General features: G+C 47.1%; 1 protein-coding gene across 5 annotated transcripts in view; it reads right to left on the reverse strand.

The window, feature by feature from the left end:
* Positions 1-1,293: 1,293 nt before the first annotated feature.
* The window catches only part of LOC102481336 (E3 ubiquitin-protein ligase RNF183), a 54,293-nt gene continuing 42,303 nt past the window's right edge, over positions 1,294-13,283 (reverse strand). For 4 of the 5 annotated variants that reach the window (XM_014585574.1, XM_014585570.1, XM_014585571.2 and 1 more), the window contains one exon: positions 1,294-2,111. In XM_014585574.1, coding sequence (XP_014441060.1) covers positions 1,495-2,111 — 617 coding nt within the window. In that variant the 3' untranslated portion in view covers positions 1,294-1,494. Of the gene's footprint in view, positions 2,112-8,767; positions 9,385-13,283 lie in introns of those variants that run through there. The other variant, XM_006142755.3, reaches the window with a different exon arrangement.

Here is a 13,283-nt window from a genome sequence, read left to right on the forward strand (position 1 = left end):
CAAGATGTTAAGATACGGCAAGATAGCAACCACTCAACTATCCAAACTCTACTTAGTTTCCTTGGTTCCTGGGTCCTGTCCTGAAAAATGAAAACCAGTATCCCCTCTGCTCTTTTTTTTAAAAAGAGAGATTTTTATTTAGCTACCAGGCACACACTTTCGCATGAGAAACAGAAGGAGAAACAGAAAGCAAGCAATCACCCCCAGGGGGATGGCCACAATGCAATCCCTTCTCCATTCTCCTCTCAGGATTTTGGGCATGCACACACATGCACCTGGCATGAGTTTTAAGCCACCAGGTCCAGGACTAGAACCATGGTTGACTATGTGGGAGTCCAGCGACGTAACCATTACACCATCTGTTGGGCCCTGCTTATGGCCAGGGTGGGAGTTGAGGCTTTTCTTGTAAATGGGGTTTCTGAGTTACCTCTTGAGGCCAGAATTGCTTTGCTTGGGAGGAGGAGTCCAAGCCCTCTACCTATGTCCATTCTGATCAGGGCCTTTGCACTGCCAGGCTTTCTTCAAATTCCAGATTTCTCTTGGCTGATCCTGCCTCCTTTCATCTTTACTTTTACACTCTGTGAACTCCACGCTGACCAGAGGTGGTCTTCTATAAAAAGCAGCAAATGAGTGCACCTGCCCTGCTAGTAAAGGCACCTATCACCTCTGGATAATCTCCCCCCTCCTTCATTAGTCCTAGCTCCCAGCACCAGCTTAATAAATGGTTGCTGAATGAGGGGCCAGCAGGTGGCCTGGTGGTTAAGGGTACTAGACTCCCACGTTGCCGATTGCAGTTTGAGTCCTGGACCTGGCAGCTTGCTTTTTCACTTTCCTTCTCTCTTGCTCTGTCCCTCTCTGGTCAAATTAAAAATAAGTAAATGAATAAAGTTAAATAAAATAATTCTTTATAAAAAATAAATGTCTGTCAAATGAATAAGTGAATGAATTAATGAATACAAACCATTTTTTACTGGAACTGGTGGCAAGACATCCAAAGAGAAAGTTGAAAGAGGGGAAATGATCACATTTGCCCACAATATTGAAGCTCGCTTTTCCAATATTTTAGCAACATGTAATAAAAAGAGCAACTAAAAAAATAATAATAAAAATTATGAACTGGGCTTTTCCTAGCAGCTCTGGTGAGAAATGCAACTTGTATTTGGGTGAGTCAGGTCCTGGATACCATTGTCCAGTCCTTTGGCACAATTTTCTCTGTAGTTCTATAGTCTGCTTCTCTGCCCTTCCATGACCGCAGGGTTCGTGCCCAGAACTCTCTCTACATCCTCCAGCCCCTTCAGTTTACTTATTTATTTTTTAAACTCTTAATAGTAAGGGCTGCTCTGTTCCCCGAGCATTACGGTAAGGCCCCTAATCAATCCCTGGGTTGTGAAATGAACAACACTATAAAGGGAGATGCCACCAAATGAGGCTCTGCAGTCCTCAGACCCAGCAGCAGCTGAGGAAGGCTTGGCTCCTTGTCTGGGCACAGAGAGCTCACCCCACACCCCACAGGAACTGCTTGGTCCAAAAGATGGAGAAGATGAGCAGCAGGGCGACACTGAGGATGACAGCCATCAGGTAGGCAAAGACTCGGAACTGAGGGTTGCGGAAACACTCCCTCAGAGAGTACTGGCTGGGGACGGGGATGGGCATAGGCACAGTGGTGGGTGATACGTCCTGGGGCAGCCCAGTCTGGCTCCCGGGCTCAGGGCCGAGGTCCAGCGTGTAGACCCGTGGCTGGCGCAGGAAGTAGCGGCTCTTGGGCTGGTCCTTGAGGCAGAGCTGGCGGCCTTCCAGAATGACGTGGTGGGGCTCCAGGCGGAGCAGGGTTAGTATGGCAGTGTACGTGGGCAAGTCAGTGACAGGCTGCCCTGAGGCCAGCACAGTGGGCTGGCGACATAGTGGGCACAGTAAGCGGCGCCGGGCCGGGGTCACCAGGCTGAGGTGGGCCAGGCATTCCACGCAGAAGGAGTGGCAGCAGTCCAGCACTTTGGGGGTGTGGAACGTGTTGTTGAAGGGGTTCCAGCAGACAGGGCACTCAGCCTCACGCTCCTGACCCTGCTGCTCAGCCATCCCCAGAGCACACGCCAGGAGGCCTTGCAGGAAACGTCCTGGTAGAGGGGAAAGGAACACCGTTAAACTCTGTCTCTGCGTGGTCTGAGACTAAGTGTCCGGCAGGTGTTAGAAGACATCATCCTCTACATTTTACAGATGAAGAAACAGGCTCAGAGGCGTTTTGTTCTGGATCAGCCAGTTCCCAAGCCACTGAGTTCAGGCTCCCATTCCTGCAGCCTCCCCTTGATCAGGGTGCAGGTCTGAGCCACCCCTGCAGCAACACCTGGAGGAAACTGCACTCCCGGCCTGAAGATGACACAAATGTCCCGACACTTGGTCTGCCTCAGCTGCCCTGGATCCAGGCACAGGGGAGGGTGAGCCGCAGTCAGCAGTTTTGCTAAAGGCAAAGTATTTCCTTCCCTGCCACCTCAAATCCCTGGTTAGGGCAGAGATGGGCTTTGTGAATTCTCTGATCTGTCCCTCCTCTAGGGACAAATGCTAGGCCCTTTGTCCATCCTTCTCTTGGGCTAGAGCACCAGGCTTCCAGAACTGCCTTGCCCAGTCCTCAGCCTGGCTAGGGGACCCCTGTTAAGACTTTTCTCCTAAACCTGCGAGCTTTGGAGTGGCTCCCCTACCCCAGTCCGCAGATCAGCCTTTTGAGAGCCTCTTTCCAATCCACCTGGGAACTCCCCTGGCTCCTGACCCTCCCTTTGTCCCAGTAAACCTTCAAGACACTCACCTGAGTGTCCGTGGTCTCTAGGGTGGTTGGGCAGACTATGCTGAAGGGCCTGAGACTCCGGTCTCTCCCTCTCCTGAATCTGCAAAGCTTTGGGAGACTGCCTGCTCTGGCCGCCAGCCTGGGGCTGTCTCCATGGCAGCACACACGCAGCACCTGGAGGTGCCAGGTGGCCCAGCCTGCAGCCTCTTGAGCACACCTGCCTGGAGCCCAGGCCCAGCCCTGCCCGGGTGCTGAGGTGTGGTGGTGGAGGACCTGCGTTCCCCCTGGGGCCTGGCAACCAATCAAACCGGGAGCAAGATGGTGGGCGGTCCCTTTAAGACCTGGAATCCCTGGCCTGGAGAGGTTGGGGTGGCAATTTCCTCCTTCTAGATGTGGAAAAGGAAAGTGATTCTTCTGAGCTTCTTCTCTCCTGAGTCCTCATTTCTTTTCTAAGATGACTGAAACTTCCTTGCACCAAGAGAGCTGCCTATCCTGCCCTTCAACTGCTGTAAAATTCACCTATTTTACGGCCTGAAAGCTCTGAGCATCAGACTCAGCAATCCCTCTCTGGTTCCCTCCTGATCTTCCAAAGTGCCAGAGAGCTGCGACCACAGCCACTGTGTGCAAACCTTGCTGACTCCTGCTGAGACCGTGCAGTCCTAGAGGTGGCCATCCACTACCCTAGGGGATTTGCAGGGGGAGCTGGGAGGGAGGAGAGCCCAACCAGACCCACTGGCTTTTATCTCTTGGTTATCTGAATAATTGACAGAGTTGAGCTGCTAGGGAAAAAATGAAAACCTTTAAAGCCATTTTTCTATCCTAAACATTTGCTTTGCAGATGGGAAAAAAGAAATGCCTTGCCTGGGCCAGCAGGTGGGAGAGAGATCTAGGCACTGGATCCCACATGGCTAACTTCTGTGGTTCGAGTCCTAGTTCCATACCTAGCTTGAAAATTACATCAGGTGTATGTGCATGCCTGCCCAAAATCTGAAGAGAAAAGGGGAGGAGAAGAGCCAATCCCCACGGGCTGATTCCTCACTTTATTTCTCTCTCTGTCTTTCTCTTTCTTCAGTGAGCACATGCACCCTATAGCAAAAAAAAAAAAAAAAAAAAAAGGAAGCAACTTGCTCAAAGTCACCCAGTTAGTTAATAGTGACACCGGGACCCCTGTCTTTGGACTCTCAGCCCAGCACCACGCTGCCATCATAAAGACAGAACACCACATCCATATGGTCCACCTGCTGGATGCCTGTGCTTAGCTAGAGAGGAAGTGCCTCGTGTGTTACCAGGAAATTCCTCACAGCCCTAAGAGTCTTGTGGAAAGAACCCAGGAGCTGTGCAAGGGGAATTTGGGAGCTGCAAGTCTCCCTTGGGCCCCTGACATGACATCATCTACCCTGAGAGGTCACCTGAAGCACACACCCTGCTTCCACTCTCTCACCCATAACTTCCTGGTTTCCTTCTAACCCTCTTCTGTCACTGCTCCAAATAAGGAAGAAAGAAATGAACATACGCAGTGGGAGATGAAACAGTTGTAACCAAACCTAGGCGAGTTTACCAAGCAGCCATACCCATGCCATGTTCTGTGGCCCTTTCATACATTCAGTAGTTATTAGGTGCTGACTATACTATACCAGGTTCCGTGCCGGGCATTGGGTAATTACTAGAAACCAGATGGTGGAGCAGGCTCTTGGAGACTGACCCACATGGGAAGGATCTGGATTCACATCCAGAGCCTCCCTGAGCATACCAGGTACATGTAGCCCATCCTCTGAGGCTGGCTGAAGCTAGGGCCAGATCACAGTATCCAGACTCCACTTCTTTCTCTTTGTGTCTCTCACTCATGGAAAAAAATTAACTTTTAAAAAATACTATAACGGGACCAGCAGGTGGCATAATGGTTGGGGCTATGGACTCCCACATGGCTGACAATGGTTTGAGTCCCAGGCCTGACAGCTTGCTTTCTCACTTTTCCTTTCTCTCTCTTGGTCTTTTAATGGTCAAGTTAAAAAATAATAACAAGTTGGGACCAGCAGTTAGCGTAATGGCTATGTCACTGGACTCCCATGTAGTCGATTGTGGTTTGCGTCCTGGACCCGGTGGCTTAAACTCATGCCGGGCGCGTCTGTGTGCGTGCGCAAGATAGGAGAGGAGAATGGAGGAGAAGGGATTGCAGTGTGGCCATCCCTGCTGCGGGGTAATTTCTCACTTTCTGTCTCTCTGTCTCTCTGTGTCTGTCTGGAGAGCTCACATGCCCTATAGCAAAAACTTCTCCAAAATAAATAAATAAATAAATAACAAGTAAAGTTAAATAAATAATTATTTGAAAAATATCTTTAAAAAAATACTGTAATGATGAACAAAATAGACATCTTTTTTTTTTTTTTTTGCGATAGAGCATGCGCTCACCAGAGAGAAAGAGATAGAAAGCGAGTAATGATCCCCCAGGAGGGATGGCCATGCCACAATCCTTTCTCCACCATTTTCCTCTTGGGATTTTGGGCACACATGCACACATGCCTGGCATGAGTGTAAGCCACAGGGTCCAGGACTTAAACCACAGTCAACCACGTGGTAGTCCAGACATAATCATTATGGTGTTTAGAATGTAGTGAGACAAAGAGACATTTAATAGACAATAAAAAAATACATACCATACATGGGACCAGCAGATGATGTAATGGTTATGTCACTGGACTCCCACATAGTTGACTGTGGTTTGAGTCCTGGCTTAAAACTCACACTGGGCACTCCAAAAAAAGAAATAAGAAAAAAAAAAGAAAAAAACTCATGCTGGGTGCATGTATATACATGCCCAGGATTCTGAGAGGAGAACAGAGGAGAAAGGATTGCAGTATAGCCATCTCCTCTAGGGGGTGATTTTTCACTGTCTCTCTGTCTCTCTTTCTGGTGAGTATACATGTTCTGTAGCAAAAATCTCTCTATGTGATTCAATGTAATATAAACAAGATTATGATAATAAAAACCACACACACACACACAAATTATGGGGTCAGCGGATGGCATAATGGTTATGTTGCTAGACTCCTACGTAGTTGACCACTGTTTGAACCCTGGACCTTAAAGCTCATGCTGGGTGCATGTGCATGCATATCCAAAATCTCAAGAGGAGATCAGAGAAGAAGGAATTGCAGTGTGGCCATCCGCCCTAGGCAGTGGTTTCTCACTTTCTGTCTCTTGGTCTTCCTCTGTGTCTATGGCGAGTGCATGTGCCCTATAGCAAAAATCTCTCTCCAAAAAAATGTAAAATAAAAACATAATTATAATAAATAGTATAAAGAACAAAAAGGAAAATGAGCTTGGGGATAGGTTGTTTACCATGAGACCATCAGGGAAGGTTTCTACACAGAGATGATATGAAAACTGGGATGGAAAGATGAAAAGAATCCAGCCATGCAAAGTGGAGGAAGAACATTCTGGGCCCAGGGAACAGCAAGTGTCAAAGCCCTGGGGTAACAAAAAGCTCTGTCCATGTCAGGAAGTGAAAGGAGGCCAGAGTGACCAGGTGTGGTGAGTGGGGCTAAGGAAGGACTGTAGCTCAGGAAGGAGCCAGAGCGATAGGAGGTGGGACCTGTAAGCTCAGAGATTAATCTAGATTTTATTTCTAGAGGTAAGTGTGGGGAGCTGGATGACTTGACCCATTTTCTATTTGAAAACCTTCATTCCAGCTGCAGACTGAGAGGAATATGAGTGGAAATGGAAGACCAGGTAGGGTCTCTGAAGTGTGGTTCAGGAATATGATGGCGTTGTTGATGGTGATGGTGGAGAAGACAGAAGAGGATTGAGGTAAGACATCTTTGGAGACGGAATCAATACCATTTCTCAGTGAGCAGTGAACTTCCTGGGAACCAGGTTATAGATTCTGGAACCAGGTTGTCAAGGCTCCTTGCCAGATTCATTGTTATGAGGGCTATGATTCTGGTTGAATCACTTAACCTCTCTGTGCCTCAATTTTCCCTTGTGAAAAGGAAGCCAAAGGGGAACCAGTGGGTGATGTGGTGTTTAAGGAGCTGGACACGCCCATATGGCTGACCATGGTTCGAGTCCCAACCTGGTGATTTGCTTTCTCACCTTCTCTCTCTCATCAAGTTAGAAATAAATGAATGAATAAAGTCAAATAAATAATTCTTAAAAAAAGAAAAGAAAAGGAAGTCAAAGGGACCAGCAGATGGCCGAACAGTTATATCTCTGGACTCCCATGTAGTCAACCATAAATTCCGGACCCAGTGGCTTAAACTCATGTCAGGTGCGTGTGTATGTGTGCCCAAAACCTCGAGAGGTGAATGGAGGAGAAGGGAGTGTAGCATGGCCATCCCCCCGACAGTGATTTCTTTCTGTCTCTGTCTCTCTGGCGAATGTATGTGCCCTGCAGCAAAAATCTCTCTCTCTTAAAAAAAAAAAAAAAGGAAGCCAAAAATAGTGAAGCTTTAGATAGAGCCTGGATGAAGAGGGTAAAGCTTTTAGATAGCACATATGGTACCCAGAAAACTATTATAAGGCAATTGGTATTGTTACTGCATGTGGATTTGACAGAAAGGAAGGGTCAGGAGAGACTTTAAGGCCATCACAAAGTTTTTGCATCTGAAAGAGTTTTCTGTTTTGAGGAGCTTTTGAATTCCAGAATATGTCAGAAACAGACCTTCAATATTTATCAAAAGCCTTAAAATATGCACGGCTTTGACTCAGCACTTCCCCCACTGGGGCTCTAGCCCATGGAAATAATCACGGGCCTGTGCAAAGATCTGATTACAGAGATGCCCACTGAGGGACTGGTCTGGTGGGCAAGTAAGGAGAACTACCTCATTATTCAATAATAGGACATTGATTATGTAAATTCTGCTCCATACACATGGAGAGATATTCTGCAGCCTTTAAGATAATGTGATAAGGCATCTATTAATATGGAAATGTGTCTATGATTTAATGTCATTAAGTGAAAACTGGTTATAAAACCATATTACGACATAATCTAATTTTGAAAATTATGTGCATGATGGGAAGATAAACAACCAAATGTCAAAAGTGGTTACCTCTGGAGGCAAGCTTGTAAAGTGTTTGTTTGTTTTTAATTCTCTTACCTGAAAATTCTAACTTTACTTCAGGAAGCTGTGTTATTACTCTGAAAGTTCTCCCCTTTCTTCCCAAATCACAACAACATTCTCTGAGATTCCATGGTCAAAGCTGTAAAAGGCTGCTCAAGAGGGGGGAAGATGATCACGATCACTGTGGCCTGGACCCTTACTCTGGTGCTCCTCTTGAGAGCTGTTGCGGGATCAGCTGGTCAGAGTCCAGTCTCGCCAGGAGAGACTTGGGCCATGGATCGACCCCTCTGCCCACCCACCCAGCCCCACGCCAGGACACCTCCACTCCAGTAAGTCCTAAACACCACCCCAAAGCATCGCCTTGGTTTATAAACAGGTCATCACCAAATATTGTCACCCAGTGTTTCCAACCCCCAGATCATAGAGATAAAGAGCTGGCATTGCCTAAGCACTCACAGTTCCCAAGGGCCCCAGCTTTGCTGGGATCTAAGAGAGGGGGCACCTTTAGATAGCATCATTGCCTTTCATGTTTTTTTTTTTTCCATTTGATTCTCTACCACCACCCAGTGAAGGAGTAGAATGGGGAGTAGAAAGTACACAGAAGACTCTGAGATCAGACTTATTTGCTGGTCTTGGATAAATCCCTGCTTTACAGGGTGGCCATGAAGAAGGAATAGTACGTAAAGTGCCGAGGAGGATGTGGCAGGTGCTCAGTATACCGAGTTAGCATAGTTATCTGTATGCTGTTTTATAGGCAGGAAAGTCAAGGCTCCAACACTCAAGCCCTCTACCCAAGCGTCACAGCTAGAGTGGCTGAGCATGCAAGAAGATCCCAGGAGCCCTGCCTCTTAGGCCAGAGTTCACCCATTGGATGGTGCTGCGTCTCACATCTAGGGCCCCATGACCCATCCCTCCATGCCCAGCTCCTCACCTGCTCCCTCAGAGCCGCTTGCTCGCTCTTCCTTCCAGAAGGCAGCCCTGCCAGCATGTGCTCTGCGCTCTCACTTCTCCAGCCAGTTTCCCAGCCGTCCTGGGCGGGGCTCATTTGCATGGATCTGAGCAGCTCTGGGCCAGCTCTCTCTGATTCAGGTTTTCCTCTTCCATCTGATGGCTGTGGCCTGCCTGCACGTACAGGGGACACCCTGGGAGTTTTGGTCTCTCTGTCTTCCTCCTGTGAGTCACTCTTGCTTCTTCTCCGGGGAGGTCAAAGTGCACTCACCCTTGCAGCGTCTGTTCTGTCCTGGGTTGGTCTCCTGCCATTAGCTGAGATCACACTCACCCCCTGCATGCTGACCTTCCAGGATCATGTACAGCCTGCCTTCAGGGGGAAGGCTGGGGACTCCAGAAGCACTCTGCCCCACAGCCCAGACAGATCCTTCCCTACTTTGAGCCCCTGCAACCCAGACACAAAGTGCTCTCACAAAATACTAAGAAAAGAAAAATAACCCAGAAGAAATGCAGTCAGGAGAGAGGCAGTTCACATAAACATGAAGAGTCCTAGTTCACAGGCAAGCCAGACTCGTAGGTCAGAGTCAAGAGTCTTCTGTCAGAATCCAGCCCCTACTTACTAGCAATGGAACCCTCCTCCAAATCTGTGTCCTCACCTGAAAAAGGGTCAATGTGCAGACTGGGTGAGATGACGCGTGCAGGGGTTGTAATGGGACCTGGCACACAGACACACAACAGACATTAACCAGAATTGCTAGTATCCGCTCCGGCACATCCCAGAAAAATGAGTGCAAATGGAAGATATGCAACATTCATATATTTGCCCAAAAGCTTATGCGAGATATGTTTAAAGAGCAGAGACAGGTGGTCTGGCTCTCTCTATAATCTATGCCATTAGCTGCCCATCTTCCTAACGGGCTTTACATGGCCCTCCTTGTTCCCGCTTGCATTGCTCTCTGTATGTACAATCCTCTCCTTTCATTCTTTTGTTGTTGTTGTTGTTAATTTCTTCCATGAGTTAGAGAAACAGAGACAGAAAAGACAGAGAGATAGCACCCCCACAGGGTTTTCACACAGTAATCTATCTCCCAGTCTTGGACAGCCCAGGCCCATGGGCACATGCATGCCTGGCCTACTTGGGGAGAGCTCCAGAGGGAATCTGGAAGCTTTCCATGTTGGTCACGGAGCACTGTATTTTCCTACTGCACCACCATCTGGCCCCTTAGCCTTTTTCTGACCTTTTCAGTGGTATTTGCAGAATAACCCGAAATAAAATGTTATTTGATGATGTAATCACATGCCTTAGTCATTTTATGTCTTAAATTTATTTTTGAATAGATAGTATGTTCATGTGGTTCAGCATGTAAAAGGATTGATTTTGCAATGAAAACTTTCTTCTCCTTGCCACCAAGTTTCCTGGACATTAAGGTATTGTGCTATCAGGTTCTTACGTAGCTTTCCAAGTTGCCTTATACACAGACAGACAAAAGGTCCATGGCAAATGACCCATGTATTCCTTCTCTTCCTTTTTACAAATGTGTATATTGTGTAAATTGTTCTGCATCTTTGTTTTTCACCTAACAATGTATCTGAGGCATTTCTGTATTACTACATAAAGTGCTTTCAGTGTTTTTGTTTTTTGAGGTTTTTGCCATAAGGTATGTGAACTCACTGGAGAGAGACAAAGACAGGGAAAGTGAGATGTCATCCCCAGGAGGAATGGCCATGCTGCAATCTCTTCTCCTCCATTTTCCTCTCAGGATTTTGGGCACGCATGCACATGCCCAGCATGATTTTCAAGCCAATGGGGTCAGGACTCAAACCACGGTTAACCATGTGGGAATCTAGTGCCTTAAACAAGCCAGCTGCTACCTAAGCTTTTTAGTTTTAATGGCCATATATTTCACTGAAAAACTGTACTATAAATTACATAACCAATCCCTTACTGATCCCCTTATTTTATTTATTTATTTATTTATTTATTGGAGAGGTTTTTTTCTATAGGGCATGTGCGCTCGCCATAAAGACAGAGAGAGACAGACAGAAAGCAAGAAATCACCCCCCAGGGGCAATGGCCAATGTCACAATTCCTTCTCCTCCATTCTCCTCTTGGGATCTTGGGCACGCACGCACACGTGCCCAGCATGAGTTTAAGCCACCGGGGTCTGGGACTCAAACCGCAATCGGTTACATGGGAGTCCAGCGACATAGGCATTACGTCAACTGCTGGTCCCAAATCTCCTTATTTTAAATACATGAATACTGGATGGAAAAATAATGCCAAAATGATTACTGATTTTAGGTTAGCCTAGAATTGCAGGAAAATAAAATTGTAGACATCAGGAAGTTATAGATCTCTGAAGACTGCCAAGCAATTTTCTTCTGAGTTAGAGAAATGTGATCGTTGTGGCCTTGAGATTGCTCTCAGCTCTAGAATTCCCTCCTTTCCTGTCACTGCTGGCTAACTAAGGTTAGTGCTGACTTCAGACGGCAACTTAACCCAAGATCCGGTTTGAATTTGAGAGTTTGGAAGTCAGGCTTCTGGTTTGGCAGTGCCACTGAAAACTGTGAACAAGTTCGTATACTTTGACCTGATAACATCATTCCCCAGAAGTATCCAAAAAATATATTTTGGTTGACTGAGATTGTTCATCACATATTTTTTTTAGAGGTTTTTGCTATAGGGCGTATGCGCTCACCAGACAGACAGAGTGAGACAGAGAGATAGAAAGCGAGAAATCACCCCCCAGGGGGGATGGCCACGCTGCAATCCCTTCTCGTCCATTCTCCTCTTGGGATCTTGGGCACGCATCCACACACACGTGCCCGGCGTGAGTTTAAGCCACTGGGTCCGGGACGCCAACAGCGGTCGACTACGTGGGAGTCCAGCGACATAGCCATTATGCTAACTGCTGGTCCTGTTCATCACATTTTATTTTATGCACAAATGGATTGAAAACAACCCCAAGCCCATCAATTAAGTGGAAAACTATATAGCCATTTTGAATGATACTGTACTAGTTTTTTTTTTTTTTTTTTTTTTTGGGGAGTTTTGTGCTATAAGGTGCATGTGCTCACAAGAAAGAGAGAGAGAGACAGAAAGCAAGAAATTACCCCTGAGGGGGTGCCCATGTCACACTCCCTTCACCTCCATTTTCCTCTCGGGATCTTGGGCGTGCATACACATGCACCCAGCGTCATTTAAGCTGCCCACCTGCTCTGAGACTCAAACTGCAGTCGACTACACGGGAGTCCAGTGACATAGCCATTATGCCAACTGCTGGTTCCAATATTGTACAAGATTTATTTTATTGACTGTAAACACGATCACAATATCCTGTAAGTGGAGGGGAAATAGTTTACAAAGTGGTTTCATAAAGCAAAATTTATGTACAAAGACTGAAAGGCTGTGAGGCAAAATGCTGCAGTGTTTATCTTAGAGTGATGGGCACTAGTATTTTAATTTTCTTCCTATGTTTTCCAAATTTTCAAAAAAAGTACTATTTTTGTAATAAGAAAGTTCACTGAGAAAGTAAAAAAAGATGAAGAATAAATAAATTATGAGGAAAAAAGGGCTTGGTGGTTATGGTGGCTGGAACCTAACAGCCAACTGTGTGGTTTGAGAGCCGATCCGGCTGCTTACAAAACTCGCCTGGCATGTGCGTATGCATGCCCACAATCCTGAGAAGAGAATGGAGAAGGAATTGCAGTGTGACCATCCCCCCAGGGGGGTGATTTCGCACTTTGCCTCTCTCTCTCTGTCTCTCTCCAGTGAGTACACACGCCCTATTAAGAAAAGGGGGACACTGTGGTGGCAGAGTAATAATATGCTGCTCAAGAGAGGCTAGATTCATATGGAGGGTCATGGGTTTGGTTCCCCAGTTACCCTGTGTGTGCTGGGCCCACGTGCCCATGGGCCTGGCTGACTGGCTGGCAGGGGGCGGAGGGGGATCACTACCTGAACCCAGGTTGAGGTGCTTGCCTTTTTTCTTACTGTCATGAAAAAGCTAGGTAAAACTTAAAATAAACAAACAAAAAAACAAATAAAACAAGATGGGACCAGCATGGCGTAATGATTACAGCACTGGATTCCCATGTAGTCGACCAAGGTTCGCGTCCCAGACCCTGTGACTTAAAGCTCACGCTGAGTGTGAATACGTACATGCCTAAGATCCCAAGAGAAGACTGGAGAAGGGATTGTGGTATGGCCTTCCCCCTTGTGCGGTGATTTCTCGCTTTCTGTCTCTCCAGCAAGCACATGTGCCCTACAGCAAAAATCTCTTTAAAAAAAATAAAAAGAGGGACCAGCAGTTGGCGTAATGGCTATGTCGCTGGACTCCCATGTAGTAGACCACAGTCAAGTCCTGGACCCAGCGGCTTAAACTCACGCTGGGCGTGTGTCTGTGCGTGTCCAAGATCCCTAGAGGAGAATGAAGGAGAAGGGATTGCGGTGTGGCCATCCCCCCCCACCCCCCCGGGGGGGGGTGGCGTGTCTTCCT

Source organism: Tupaia chinensis, unplaced genomic scaffold (genome assembly GCF_000334495.1).
Source record: "Tupaia chinensis unplaced genomic scaffold, TupChi_1.0 Scaffold000081_1, whole genome shotgun sequence".
Classification (NCBI taxonomy): Eukaryota; Metazoa; Chordata; class Mammalia; order Scandentia; family Tupaiidae; genus Tupaia; species Tupaia belangeri.